Raw genomic sequence first — 12,987 nt, 5'->3', positions numbered from 1 at the left:
CTTGAGTAAAGAAGATAACCCTCACCAGTGTGGTTGGGCATCATGCAGTCCATTGAGGGCTTGAATAGGACAAAAGGGCAAAAGAAGAGCAAAGTCACTCTGTCTTCTTGAGTTGCAACATCCATCTTTTCCTGCACTCAGACGTTGGCATTCCTGCTTCTCAAGCCTTCAGACTTGGACCAGGACTCACAACATTGGCATCCCAGTTTTGAGGTCTCTGGACTGAGACTGAGACTAACTCTGTTGGTTCTCCTGGTTCTCACACCTTTGGACTTGGACTGGAACTACACCACTGGCTTTACTGGGCCTCCAATCTGGTAGACAGCAAATCATGGGACTTCTCAGCTTCCATAATCATGTGAGAGGCAACCACTCATAATAAATCTCTGTCTGTTTCTATATATCCTATTCTATTCTCTGGAGAACTCTTACTAATATGAATAGCGTCTTCACAAAAATAAGAGAACATATATATTAGGATGCTATACAGTGGAAAGCCAAAAAATTCTTGAAAAGTGTATAGTCACAATTTTAAAAATTAAAATTTGAAAACAAAATGATTGATATGGAAAATCGAAAAAGAGCAGTTTGCCTTGTGCAGCCCTTTTGTGCTGAGTCCTATTTATGCCTGTAGATAACCAATTGTCCATTCAAACAAAACAGTCATAAATACCCAGTTACAAGGTGACTGCATATTTGAGGTTATTATATAACCAGTGGACAATGTAGCAAAATGATATTGTGATTTAAGAAATTGTAATTGGAACCAATGTTAGAGCCAGGTGATGTGGCTTGCAAAAAGTGGAAATTACACTGTGTTTCTTTTTGACATGATTTGAGGCATAAGAGGTTTGGTGACAGTTCTACAACTGCCCTAACTTGAGGTCCCCTTCACTTGGGTCCTGCTGAGTGGGCACAATGTCATCATCACCAACCCAAGTATGTATTCATTAAGAAAATGAGTGACTCAAGACGTGTTTACTGAACATCTTTCAGCCTGCTGTCATTTGAATTGCCCAGCTGAGAAACTCTGCTTAGAAATGTTCAGTGCTTCTAAGATATGTCAGAGTGTTTGCTTTTATATATTACTCCATGTTCCCACGTCAAAAGATAGACTCTGCCCTGTCAGATTTTAGATTGGCGAGAAAAAGGAATGATCCCAAAAACTTATAGCAGGACAACCATTTAAATAATAAAAATCAATCTATCGCCTGACTTTCTCAGTGATTCTGATTACCAAAGGACTGGAGAAAATGCCCTCTCCCTAACCTATTATTCATCAGGTGTGTAAAATAAAGATCTTTTCAGATATTCAGGGTCTCAAAAAATGTATGTTTATACATTCTTTCACAGGAAGGTGCTAAGGAATGTGCTTTAGCAAAACAGAAAAGATCAAAGCATGAGATCCTGTAAGTGGCAGCTAAGAGAGAGTAATGAAGGGAAACCCCAGGAAACAAGTACTGGATTATCTCTGCATTTATCACATGGAAAATATCATAAAATGCTATTTTAACGACCTACTGGAAAACTAACCAAAATTTTTAAACAAAACAAGTATTAACTCCAGGAAAAGTTACGTATATGTATGCACGTAGAGAGAAGAAAACATACTCATAGAACTGGTTCAGTAGAAAGCAATATTTACACAGTAAATCTAAACAATGTAAACATTCTATTCATTTAACTAAAAAGGTAATATAACTAATTTGAGAGATGGAGAGAAGATGTGTAAGTAGGCATGGTACATGAGGGATACATCTTGATCTGCCATATAAGAAGGCAATAGGGTTGGCTCTGGGTACACTGCCTAGGAGTTAGCAGTGCTACTCCACAAGTAGCAGTAATAAAAGAGAAAAAAGAAGGTAATAGATAATGTATAAAAATTATATATTAAGAAAGAGCATATAAGAATCTTTACTTGAGGCCGGGCGCAGTGGCTCACACCTGTAATCCCAGCACTTTGGGAGGCTGAGACGGGCGGATCACGAGGTCAAGAGATCGAGATCATCCTGGCTAGCATGGTGAAACCCCGTCTTTACTAAAAATACAAAAAATTAGCGGGGCGTGGTGGCGGACGCCTGTAATCTCAGCTACTCGGGAGGCTGAGGCAGGAGAATGGCGTGAACCCGGGAGGCAAAGCTTGCAGTGAGCCGAGATCTGGCCACTGCACTCCAGCCTGGGCGACAGAGCAAGACTGTCTCAAAAAAAAAAAAAAAAAAGAATCTTTACTTGACAATACGGAGACATATTGCAGAAGAAACAGCTGCAAGAGTCAAGATTGTTTTCCTTTAGGACCAGAGTGAAGCATGACAAAAACAATGTGGCAGTGGCTGCATTTTAATACTATTTGTCTTATCTTGATTGACTTGTATTGATAAAAATTAAAAATGTTTTCAAGATGATAAATATCAACTGTACAAGATGGAGCAGACGAGGGAGAGATCATTTTACTCTCTTTTCTTTCTCTTCTTAGGACCTGGCATATTATGGTACCAATGACAAGAGATGACGCACTAAAGGAGATTAGAGGAAACCAAGTTATTTTTCAGGATTGCTTTATTGCAGATTTTCTTATTCTGTTGACTTTTCCTTTGTTGACCATACCTGAAATTCCTGGTTCTTTACCAATCTCTTCACCACGTGGTAGTCAATTAATGGTTTCCTGGGATGCTTGTGTTGTTGCATCTGTTGTTTTGGTAGCTGATATGGAGACCTTTCAAACAAATGATTCATTCCGTACGTGGACCAGAATCAGAGTGCCTCCAGGCATTCTGAGTGATGCTGAAAGACGGAGTGTGGCTGATGTGATCATATCGCGGGATGGAATATTTTTTCTTATAAATGGTGTTCTTTACCAAAAAAGTTTTCATGGATTTGTAAAAATGGGAAGAATTCTAAATCTTCCTGATGGTGGAATTACTGGCATTTCATCAAGAAAATGGTGTTGGGTCAAATATTTATCCAAGGTTAGTAAAAAATATTTTAGCTTTAATAAATATATTTATATTTTACAAATGTATTTATCATACCATTTATTCAGGGATAAACAGAGACGTACTGTGCAGCTGTTTGCCCAGTTGTTTTATCGAAAGCTGTAAACGGCTCTAACTCAACTTCTCAGAGACCTCTTTACAGTAGAGCTACACCTCCAACAACTAAAAGTAAAATTAATCTTGTATGTTATTATGCAGTTCAGTCATAATATGAGAGCTTTGTGTTACCTTGATATGGGCAAAAGACCCAAAAATTATTTTCCCCAAACAAAGTGAATAATGAGTTTTTGTTACATGCATAGAAAGTGTAATGATCAAGTCAGGGTCTTTGGGGTATCTATCTCCTTCATTATTTACTATGTCTACTTGTTGGTATCATTTCCTCTCTCCTAGTTACTTTGAAATGTTAAAAATACTGTTGCTGGCCGGGTGCGGTGGTTCACACCTGTAATCCCAGCATTTTGGGAGGCCAAAGTGGGCGGATCACGAGGTCAGGAGATTGAGACCATGGTGAAACCCCATCTCTACTAAAAATACAAAAAATTAGCCGATCACGTTGGTGGGTGCCTGTAGATCCAGCTACTCGGGAGGCTGAGGCAGGAGAATGGCGTGAACCTGGGAGGTGGAGCTGGCAGTGAGCCGAGATCGGGCCACTGCACTCCAGCCTGGGCAACAAAGCGAGACTCCATCTCGAAATAAATAAGTAAATAAAAATAATTATTTATATACACACACACACACACACACACACATATATATATATATAGTTGCTAAGTGTAGATACCCTGGTCTGACTATAGACAGACTAGAAACACTAGAACATATTTCTTCTATTGAACTGTCAGTTAGATATAAAACATTAGAACTTATTCTTCTATTTAACTGTATATTTGTACCCATTAATCAACCTCTCTTTATACTCCCTCCCACGCACCCCACCTTCCCAGACTCTAACATCCATCATTCCATTCTGTTTCCATGAGATCATGGTTTTTACCTTCCACATATGAGTGAGAACATATAGTATTTGTCTTTCTGTGCCTGGCTTATTTCACTTTACAATAATGACCTCCAGTTCCATCCATATTGTTACACACGACATGATTTTGTTATTTTTATGGCCAAATGGTATTCCACTGGGTACATACACGCCATTTTCTTTATCCATTCATCCACTGATGTACACTTACGTTGATTCCATGTCTTTGCTGTTGTGAATAGTGTTGCAATAAACATGGAAGTACAGGTGTCCCTTTGATACACTGACTTCTTTTCCTTTTGATAAATACCCAGTAGTGGGAATGCTGGATTGTATGGTAGTTATATGTTTAGTCTTTTGGGAAACCTCCATACTGTTTTACATAGCGGTTGTATTAATTTACATTCCCGCCAATAGGGTATGTGAGCTTCCTTTTCTCTGCCTCCTTGCCAGCATCTGTTAATTTTTTTTTTTTAAATCATTTTAATAATTGCCAGACTGGGCAGGATGGCTCACACCTGTAGTTGCGGTACTTTGGGAGGCCAAGGCGGGATGATTGCTTGAGCCTAGGTGTTAGAGACCAGCCTGGGCAACATGGTGAGACCCCAGCCAGGGCAACATGGTGAGACTCCATCTCTTAAAAAAAAAAAAAAATTACAAAATAAAAAATAACAATAATAGCCATTTAACAGGGTAAAATGATATCTCATTGTGGTATTGATTTACATTTCCCTGATGATTAGTGATGTTAACTGTTTTTTCACATACCTGTTGGCCATTTGTGTATCTTTTGAGAAATATCTATTCATGACCTTTGCCCACTTTTAAATGGGATTTTTTTACTATTAAGTTGTAAAATTGAAAAGGAGGGAATTATCCCTAACTCATCTACAAGACCACCCTTACCCTGATACCAAAACCAGAGAAGAACACAACACAAAAAAACAAAACTTACAGGCCAATATTCCTGATGCACATAAAACACAAAAACCCTCAAAAAAAATTCTAGCAAACTGAATCAAACAGCACATCAAAACCAGAACACACCATGGGATTTATACCAGCAATGTAAGGATAATTTGACATACACAAATCAGTGTGTTACATCCACAGAATGAAGGACAAATACCGTATGATCATCTCAATAGATACAGAAAAAGCATGTGATAAATTCAACATCCCTTCATGATAAAAATTCAACAAACTGGCCGGGCACAGTGACTCACACCTGTAATCCCAGCACTTTGGGAGGCCAAGGCGGGCAGATCATGAGGTCAGGAGTTCAAGACCAGCCTGGCCCATATGGTGTAACCCCGTCTCTACTCAAAATACAAAAATTAGCTAGGTGTGGTGGCACACGCCTGTAGTCCCAGCTACTCGGGAGGCTGAGGCAAGACAATTGTTTGAACCCAGGAGGCGGAGGTTACAGTGAGCCAAGATCGTATCACTGACTGCAGCCTGGTGACATAGCGAGACTCCACCTCAAAAAACAAAACAAAACAAAATATCAAACTAGGCATAGGGCCGGGCACGGTGGCTCAAGCCTGTAATCCCAGCACTTTGGGAGGCTGAGACGGGCGGATCACGAGGTCAGGAGATCGAGACCATCCTGGCTAACCCGGTGAAACCCCGTCTCTACTAAAAATACAAAAACTAGCTGGGCGAGGTGGCGGGTGCCTGTAGTCTCAGCTACTCGGGAGGCTGAGGCAGGAGAATGGCGTAAACCCGGGAGGCGGAGCTTGCAGTGAGCTGAGATCCGGCCACTGCACTCCAGCCTGGGTGACAGAGCAAGACTCCGCCTCAAAAAAAAAAAACAACTAGGCATAGAAGGAACATACCCCCAAATTATAAGTCATATATGACAAACCCACAGCTAAACATCATACTGAATATGTAAGTTTAAAGTTTAAAGCCTTTCCTGTAAGAACTGAAACAAGACAAGGATTCTCACCCTCACCACTCGTATTCAACTTAGTACTGGAGGTCCTAGCCAGAGCAATCAGTAAAGAGAAAGAAATAAAAGGCATTTAAATTGGAAAAGATGAATTCAACCTGTCCCTTTTTGCAGATAATATGATCTTATATTTAGAAAAACCTAGACTCCACAAAAAAATTCTTGAAAATGATAAACAAATTCAGTAAAGTTGCAGGTTATAAAATTAGCATACAAAAATCAGCAGCATTTCTATACACTAATAATGAAATAGCTGAAAAATAAATCAAGAAGGCAATCCCATTTACAATACCTACCAAAAAGAAAAACAAAACTAGGAATAAACTTAACCAAGGATGTGAAAGATCTCTGCAAGGAAGACTACAAAACACTGATAAGGCTGAGTAGAATAGTTCATCTCAGCAGTTTGGGAAGCCAAGGCAGGAGGATTGGTAAATGCCAGGAGTTTGAGACCAGCCTGGACAACAAAGCAAAATCCTGTTCTCTACAAATAAAAAATGTAAAAAGTCAGGTGAGGTGTCTTACACCTGTAGTCCCAGCTACTTGGAATGCTGAAGTGGGAAGGTTACTTGAGCCCAGGAGTTGAAGGCTGCAGTGAACTGTGATCACACCATTACACTCTAGCTTGGGTGACAGAATGAGACACTTTCTCTAAAAATAAATAAATAAATAAATAAATAAATATATATATATATATATATATATATATAAATTAAGTGGATGTATTGTAATCCTGATAGCAACCACTAAAAACATTTATACAAGATAGAGTAAAAACTTCAATGAACTAAAATGAAATACTAAAAAAAATTATAAAATCCAAAAGAAGGCAGAAAAGGGAAATAGAGGAACAAAACCCAGAGGATACAATAGAAAATAAAATGTATAACTCAGTCTAAACACAACAATAATTACATTAAGTCTAAATGGTCTAAAACCACTAATTAAAAGACAGAGATTGTCAGATTGGATTTTTTTTAAGACCAAATTATACATTTTTATTTAGAAGCCCACTTTGGGGATAGGTAAACTAAAAGTAAAACACTGGAAGAAGTTATAATATATGACATGAAATTTGGGAGGGGACACAGATCCAGACCATATCGACCAATGTCAAGGTGGTTTATTGTGTTTTCTTCTAGGAATTTGAGAGTTTCAGATATTACATTAAGTTTTTAATCCATTTTGAGTTAATTTTAATAACTAGTACAATTTCAATTTTTATAACTTCTTTTTTCCTTTTCTTTCTTCTCTCTCTCTTTTTTCCCCCCAAACGGTTAGAACTAACAAATAAATTTAGTAAAGTTGCAGGTTACAAAATCAACATACAACAATTAGTTGCATTTCTATACATTAACAACAAGCTATCCAAATGCGGTGGCTGAAGCCTGTAATCCCAGCACTTTGGGAGGCCAAGACGGGCGGATCACGAGGTCAGGAGATCGAGACCATCCTGGCTAACCCGGTGAAACCCCGTCTCTACTAAAAAAAAAAAAAAAAATTAGCTGGGCAAGGTGGCGGGCGCCTGTAGTCCCAGCTACTCGGGAGGCTGAGGCAGGAGAATGGCGTAAACCCGGGAGGCGGAGCTTGCAGTGAGCTGAGATCCGGCCACTGCACTCCAGCCTGGACGACAGAGCGAGACTCCATCTCAAAAAAAAAAAGAGAAAGTAAGAAAGCAATTTTATTAATTAGAGCATAAAAGAATTTTTTTTTTTTTTTGCATGTGGATATCCTGTTTTCTCCACATCACTTATTGAAGAGACTCTTCTATCTGGATTGTGTTCTTTGCATTATTAAGAAAGATTAGTTGGCCATATATGCATGGATTTACTTCCAGGTTCTCTATTCTGTTCTGTTGGCTTAAATGTGTCTATTTTTCAGGAAGTACTACACTTTTGATTGCTATAGCTTTGTAATATAGTTTGAAATTAGGAACTATGATGCTTTAAACTTTGTTCTTCTTCAAGATTGCTTTGGCTCCTCAGGGTCTTTCATGGTTCCATATGAATTTGAGGATTGTTTTTTCTATTTCTGTGAAAAATGCCCTTGGAATTTTGATAGAGATTACATTGACTCTGTTAATCAGAGTCTACAGAAAGTGGTATTAGTATGGACATTTTAACAATAGTAATTATTCCAATTTAGGAATATGAGATATCTTTCCATTTATATGTATTTCTTCAGTTTCCTTTATTAATATCTTATAGTTTCCAGTGTACAGATTTTTTACCTCCTTGGTCAAATTTATTCCAAAGTATTTTATTCTTTTATATATTTATATATATGTATATATAATTTTATTTGAAATATTCATATATATATATATATACATATATATATGAAATTTCCCAGATTCTTGGAAAATTTCTTTCTGGTTTTCAGCAGTTCTACTATGTGCCTAGATGTTATTTCCTTTGTATTTATCCTACTTGAGGTTCAGTTGAGTTTCTTGGATTTCTGGGTTTATGTCTTCCGTTAATCTTGGAATGTCTGTGGCTATTATCTCTTCAAATGTTTCTTCAACCTCATTTTCTTTTTCCCCTCCTACTAGGATTCCAAAAACACCTGTATGAGACCTTTTAATATTGTCTCACAGATCTCAGATGACCTGTTCATTTTTTTTTCACGTTTTTTCCTTTGTATTTCAGCTTGTATACATGTTATTAACCTGTCTTCAAGTTCACTGCTTTTTTCCTCTGCTTTTTCCAGCTTCTTGGTAAGTGTATCTGAGTTTTTTTAAGACAAGTTCTCACTCTGCCACCCAGGCTGGAGTGCAATGCCACAATCAAAACTCACTGCTACCTCAAACGGTTGGCCTCAAGCAGTCCTCCCACCTTGGCTTCCCAAAGTGCTAAGATTACAGGCATGAGCCACCATGCCTGGCCCCAATTATTTCTCTCTCTCTCGCTCTCTTTTTTTTTTTTTTTTTTTTTTTTGAGATCGAGTTTTACTCTTGTTGCCCAGGCTGGAGTGCAGTGGCATGATCTCAGCTCACTGCAACCTCCACCTCCCAGATTCAAGTGATTCTCCTGCCTCAGCCTCATGAGTAGCTGGGACTACAGGCACGTGCCCCAATGCTCGGCTAATGGCTAAGTTTTGTATTTTTAGTAGAGACGGGGTTTTGTCATGTTGGCCAGGCTGGTCTCAAGCTCCTCCAATTATTTCTTTATTCTTGATTTTTATTTTATTTATAGAATTTCCATTTTGTTCCTTTTTTATCATTCCTATATCTTGGCTGAAATTCCTCATCTCTTCACTATGTTGCCCATCTTTTCCACTAGAACCTTCAGCATTTTTATTATAGTTATTTTCTTTTTAGACATTCTTGGTACCTCAGCACTGACAACATTCCAGAGATCTCTTAATACTTTACAGAGGTGCCACCAACTTTCGAAATCCTTGGGAGAGCTATCTCTGCTTTACAGCCTAGCTTCTAGCTTTTTGATCATTGGGTAATTATCTTTACTTTCTCATCTGACGCTGAATTTTGGTGCATTTTCCTCTCTTCCTCCCCTTCTCCTCCTGCCCACTCCACACTCCCCTCCCCTTCTCCCTCTCCCTCTCCTTCTGTCTCCTATTTCCCTGTCCCAATTCTGTCAGGGAGGCTGCTTTACACTCTGGGTAGAGGCCACGCATGGCTCAAGGAGAGTTCCTCTCCACTCCCTTACCCCACTCCTCGTCAGGGAGCTGAGAATCCAGAGTGTGGATGGGTTTCTCTCAACTTGCCCAGCTTGATGCCCCTTTCCTGCCTTCAAAGACTTACTACCTTACATTTTGAAGAGACCTTGAATATTTCAAAAGGATCTCTCACCTCACCTGCATGATTATGCCGAAGCATTAAGTGGAGTTATGTGGGAAACGGTTTGTGGGTGAGAGTGAAAACTCACTTCTTGGCTGGGAATCCTTGGAATTCTCATCTGTCATGTTTAGGTCATGTTCCTCTTCCCATCTCTCTGACAAGAATGAGAATGGCTGTGGGTTTCTTCTGTAGCTCATCATTTTGTTTCTACTCTATTTCTTCTTTACGAATTGTTTCACTCGTTTCCAGCAACATAAATTCTATACTTTAAAGTGAATCCGCATTTAGCAAAATGACTTTTTATCCCAAATTGTGTTTTTCTTTGGTTACCAGTTTGATATCTGCCTACCTCCTGTTTCAGTATACACTAAATATTTGTACATTAAGTAAAATGAGGACAGCAAGATGTTTTCAAAAGACTCCTTTTGAATGTCATGTACATAGAAATTACATTTTAAGTAAAACTCCCGAAAAATTAGAAACAGTGGGGAGAGGAGGCAGAGGAGAAGGGAGGCCTTGGACTGCCTGATGAAATTAGGCCCACCGAGTTTCAGGCACAGCGGTTTCTGAATACCCTTCCCATCTAACAGCCTATATCCATAAAAGGGTAGAATTCATTTGTCTAAGGTTTTAAGTTTTCTCTTCTCTTCATCTGGTAACCAAGGAATCTAGAATTCTAAAAATGAGTTAATATTTGAAGAGACCTTGTATATTGACCTTAGTAAGCATCAAGGTCAAAGGGGCACTCCAGGCCAGAGTGATAAATACATAAAGAGAAGGCCGATGTGCTTAAAAGATTTAAAAGGAATTAAAATTTATTGTTCCTATTGATAGAAACAATTTATAAACAAGTAATTGGGATAACTTATCTTTATGGTTATATGTAATATGATCAATTTCTATTTAATATATTTCTATGCCTGAAGTATTATTCAAAAATACATTGAAACGAATCAAACCGTAGTATTTACTACCTTTTATTTTTATGTATTTATTTTTTTTAGAGACAGGGTCTCACTCTATCACCCAGGTTGGAGTACAGTGGCATAATCATGGCTCACTGCATCCTTGAACTCCTGGGCTCAAGTGATCCTTCCACCTCAGCCTCCCAAATAGCTGAGACTACAGACACATACTACCACCCCCAACTAGGTTTTAACTTTTGTAGAAATGGGGTCTCATTGTGTTACCCAGGCTGGTTTCAAACCACTGACTTCAAGTGATGCTCCTGCCTCAGCCTCCCAAAGTGCAGGGATTATAGGCATGAAAGCACCACACCTGGTCTCTATTTGTTAAATGTAGCAAACTAGAAGATGGAAGCTGTTAGACCTTGGGAGCTCAGCCATGAGGACACAAAGGTGTAAGAATGATACAATGGACTTCGGAGACCCAGGCGGGAGTGGGGGGCAGGATGGGAGGGGGATGAGGGATAAAAGACCACACATTGGGGAGAGTGTACCCTGCTCAGGTGATGGGTGCACCAAAATCTCAGAAATCACCACTAAAGAACTTACTCATGTAACACCACCTGTTCCCCAAAAACCTATTGAAATAAAATTTTAAAAAATAAAATTTAAATTTAAAAAAAGAGAAATTGTTAGACCCATCTCTAAAATCGAAGATTTTTCTCATCATTTTTCATTTTGTCATAGGCTAAAGAAAGAAGAAGCAACTTTGCCGTCTGGACAGAAAATGAAATTTACCTCGAATATATTCTTCTTAAATTTGCCAGATTAATAACTACCACAGAACTGAAAAACATCCTAAATCTATCAGTAACTGCTACTCTGACTATACACAGTGTTGAGTATACAGGACACCCTCTGGAGATTGCTGTGTTTTTAAGTTATTGCACTATATGTACCGTCACCAAAAAGATTTTGTTAGTGATATATAATGAAGATACAAAACAGTGGGTTTCCCAAGACCTTACATTAGATGCCCCTATTGACAGTGTTTTCGTTCCACATTTTCTATTTTCAGCACTGCCAGGATTAATACTGTGGAACAAGCATAGTATCTACTATTGTTACCATAATTTCACCTTTACTGGGATTTTACAGACACCTGCAGGACATGGAAATCTATCAATGCTATCAAATGACAGCATTATTCATCAATTTTTCATAGGTAAGGCATTCTCAGTCTACTAACATTATTCTAGATTTTACTATAGACACCTTCCTTATAATGATGTAACACTTTTTAATGTACCAATATGTGGTGTTTTTGACAGCCAAAGGTGCCCTTCTTATCACCTACAAATGAATCGACTTTAAATTGAAGCAATGTTAACTATGATCTCACATAGCAAAAGGGCAAACTCAGTTTCTTTTTGCAGATGAGAGGGGAGTTTCATTTTAGTCAATCAGTAGATTCTAACTAAGCAATTTGTGTATACATCGTATGTGTAGGACATGCTGTGGTATTGTGGTACGTTTCCTGGGGCTCCCATAACAAACTACCACAAACTGGATGACTTAAAACAACATAAATGTATTACTTCACAGTTCTGGAGGCTAGAAGTGGAAAATCAAGGTGTTGATAGTGCCATGTTCCCTCTGAAACCTGCAGAGGGAGGTTTTGTGTTGTAAAGCACATATGAAACAGGATTAAATGCGTTTTTTAAACAACCATGAGCCACAGTGATAAGAAGACAAGGTTAGAATGATACATTGGGGATAGATTTTAGAGGATGACAGATCCCAGTTTGAATGTTGTACTGAAGGTCATTCAGAAACAATGAAATATAACACACGCAAACAATTCGTAAGTTTATGAAGTATGAAGTTAAAGTCCTTCAGCTCTCACCATTCTCATTTCCCAAATAACCAACTATTAAGAAACTCCTGTGAGGCCAGGCATGGTGGCTCATGCTTCTAATGCCAGCACTTTCGAAGGCCAAGGTGGGAGGATCACTTGACCCCAGGAGTTCGAGTCCAGCCTGTGCAACATGGTGAGACCTCATCCCTACTAAAAACTTAAAACTGGGCATGGTGGTACGCGCCTGTGGCCCCAGCTACTCAGGAGACTGAGACAGGATGATCACTTGAGCCTGGGAGGTCAAGGCTGCAGTGAGCCGTCTTCATATCACTGAACTCCCCAGCCTGGACAACAGAGCTAGATCCTGTCTCAAAAAAAAAAAACTCCTGTGAGTTCGTCCAGACTTTCAAATAAGCAAATACTAAATATAATGGGCATGTTTTCAAAACAATACATATAATAGATATAAAATTAATGCCATTTTAACTGCTGTGTAATG

At 38.7% G+C, this 12,987-nt stretch overlaps 1 protein-coding gene across 4 annotated transcripts in view; it reads left to right on the top strand.

Moving 5' to 3' along the window:
• CATSPERE (catsper channel auxiliary subunit epsilon) overlaps window positions 1-12,987 on the top strand; it is a 162,296-nt gene that overhangs the window by 68,644 nt on the left and 80,665 nt on the right. For all 4 annotated transcript variants that reach the window (XM_026455120.2, XM_026455121.2, XM_026455119.2 and 1 more), the window contains 2 exons: window positions 2,474-2,966; window positions 11,378-11,855. In XM_026455120.2, the coding sequence (XP_026310905.1) occupies window positions 2,474-2,966; window positions 11,378-11,855 (971 nt within the window). The remainder of the gene's footprint in view (window positions 1-2,473; window positions 2,967-11,377; window positions 11,856-12,987) is intronic.

This window comes from Piliocolobus tephrosceles, chromosome 1 (assembly GCF_002776525.5).
Source record: "Piliocolobus tephrosceles isolate RC106 chromosome 1, ASM277652v3, whole genome shotgun sequence".
Taxonomy (NCBI): Eukaryota; Metazoa; Chordata; class Mammalia; order Primates; family Cercopithecidae; genus Piliocolobus; species Piliocolobus tephrosceles.
The sequence above is the reverse complement of the archived record's forward strand: the minus strand, read 5'-3'. Positions and strand labels throughout refer to the sequence as shown.